This window comes from Sinocyclocheilus anshuiensis, unplaced genomic scaffold (genome assembly GCF_001515605.1).
Source record: "Sinocyclocheilus anshuiensis isolate Anshui unplaced genomic scaffold, SAMN03320099.WGS_v1.1 C32871042, whole genome shotgun sequence".
Classification (NCBI taxonomy): domain Eukaryota; kingdom Metazoa; phylum Chordata; class Actinopteri; order Cypriniformes; family Cyprinidae; genus Sinocyclocheilus; species Sinocyclocheilus anshuiensis.
In genome coordinates, this window is record NW_015620644.1 from 1 (window position 1) to 1,637 (window position 1,637).

Genomic DNA, 1,637 nt, shown 5'->3' on the forward strand with positions numbered 1-1,637 from the left:
CCGACCCCTCCCGCCCACACACTCTCTTACCTGGGATTACAGAAATTGTTTTCAATGCCCTCAGAACTCTGAACGTGCGCAGAGCTGAGACATTGCCTAGGTTTACAAACTCTGTTATATACCTGCAATGATCAGATCAAAATTACATGGAGACATGGTCATGACTTAGTACTCGATGACTTCCATATGCAGACTAAGATGATCTGTTCCTTAAAAGGTTAAACAGCTTCTAGAGGTGGGGGGAAATTAATGTAGTGTAGTCACAACACAAATTAGAAATGCCAATTATTCAAATATTTTGATTACAAATATTCAAATTTAATTTATAATTTAAACAAAACCAAAAAAGAAAAAGTAATAATAATAATAATTATTATTACTTATTGTTAATACAATTAATATTTTCTTTGTTGAAAGAAAATAAACATACAATGACAATATACATTTAATATATCTTTCAGATAGAATATGTGGGCTAATCATGATTTTTATAATACAATATAATTATTATATTATGAAATATATAATATTTATTATTATTGTTGTTGTTAATAATAACAACAATAATAATAACAGATATTTGGCATAACACAAAACCTAATCTCTGTCTCCCACCCCAATAGCTTTCATAAACAAACATGCTCATATGGTGATATTATTATAAGATATACACTATATCTCACATGAATATGTCTAGTATGTTCTGTATACGGAAAACGGGACAGACAAATAACCCCACCAAAAAAAACAGATACAGTGAAAAATGGAGAATGAGAACTAGGAAGGCAGAAAAAGTCAGTGACAGAGTGAGAGAGAAAGAGTGGAAGAGAGAGAGAGTTTTCTGAGTGGGCTGCTGGGAGTCGTGTTGTTGGTGAATGGCTCTAAACACTGATCAGTAGGAACGATGAAAATTCTCAGAAGAGGTATATTCATAGAACAGCAGAGAGATGAGGAGATAAACAGTCACAAGGACAAATGCAGAGCTGTGAGGAACTGGACAAGACATAAGCAGAGCTGCCACATCCATAAAGATGCTACCTAAAAATGTTCATATGGTTAGAGACAGAAAATAACAGCTGAAAATGTGTTGTTTGCGTCCCCCACATACAGTAAGAGCTCAGTTTACAAACAGTTTTACAAGTATTTCTTTACGTCACCCATTATAAATGAAGCAGAAAATTGCTTTAAGCATATGTGATAATCCTGACCAGTTCAATTACTTATTTTTTATGATTTGATATTAACCGAATGATAGCTCACAAATCAGACAAGGTTCATAATTACATAAATGACAGAATACTTACGCCATTGAGATGACCATGAAATCCAGCCAGTTCCATGGATCTCTAAGGAATGTGAAATCATCTATACAGAATCCACGGGCAATGATTTTTACAGTTGATTCAAATGTATAAATTCCAGTGAAGGTATACCTGAAGGAAAGAGCAAAAGTAACTGGATAAAAAAAATGGAACTAAAATCTGCTTTATATTTTTAATGTGTATATTTATTTACATTTTGTGTGGCAATGGCTTGTTATGAGGCAAGCTGTGGTTAGGATCAATACTTACTCTACTTGTTTGGACCACTCAGGAGGATTACTAAAAGTCATGAACACACAGTTGGTCAAAATCGTA

At 33.5% G+C, this 1,637-nt stretch overlaps 1 protein-coding gene across 1 annotated transcript; it reads right to left on the minus strand.

The window, feature by feature from the left end:
• Positions 1 to 22: 22 nt before the first annotated feature.
• On the minus strand, positions 23 to 1,617 carry LOC107683064 (sodium channel protein type 8 subunit alpha-like; the record flags this gene model as incomplete). Its single annotated transcript, XM_016479155.1, has 3 exons — positions 1,572 to 1,617; positions 1,305 to 1,433; positions 23 to 122 (listed from the first exon to the last, which is right to left on the minus strand). Coding segments are annotated over exons 1-3 (270 nt in total), but the record flags the coding sequence as incomplete, so codon positions are not given.
• Positions 1,618 to 1,637: the final 20 nt, after the last annotated feature.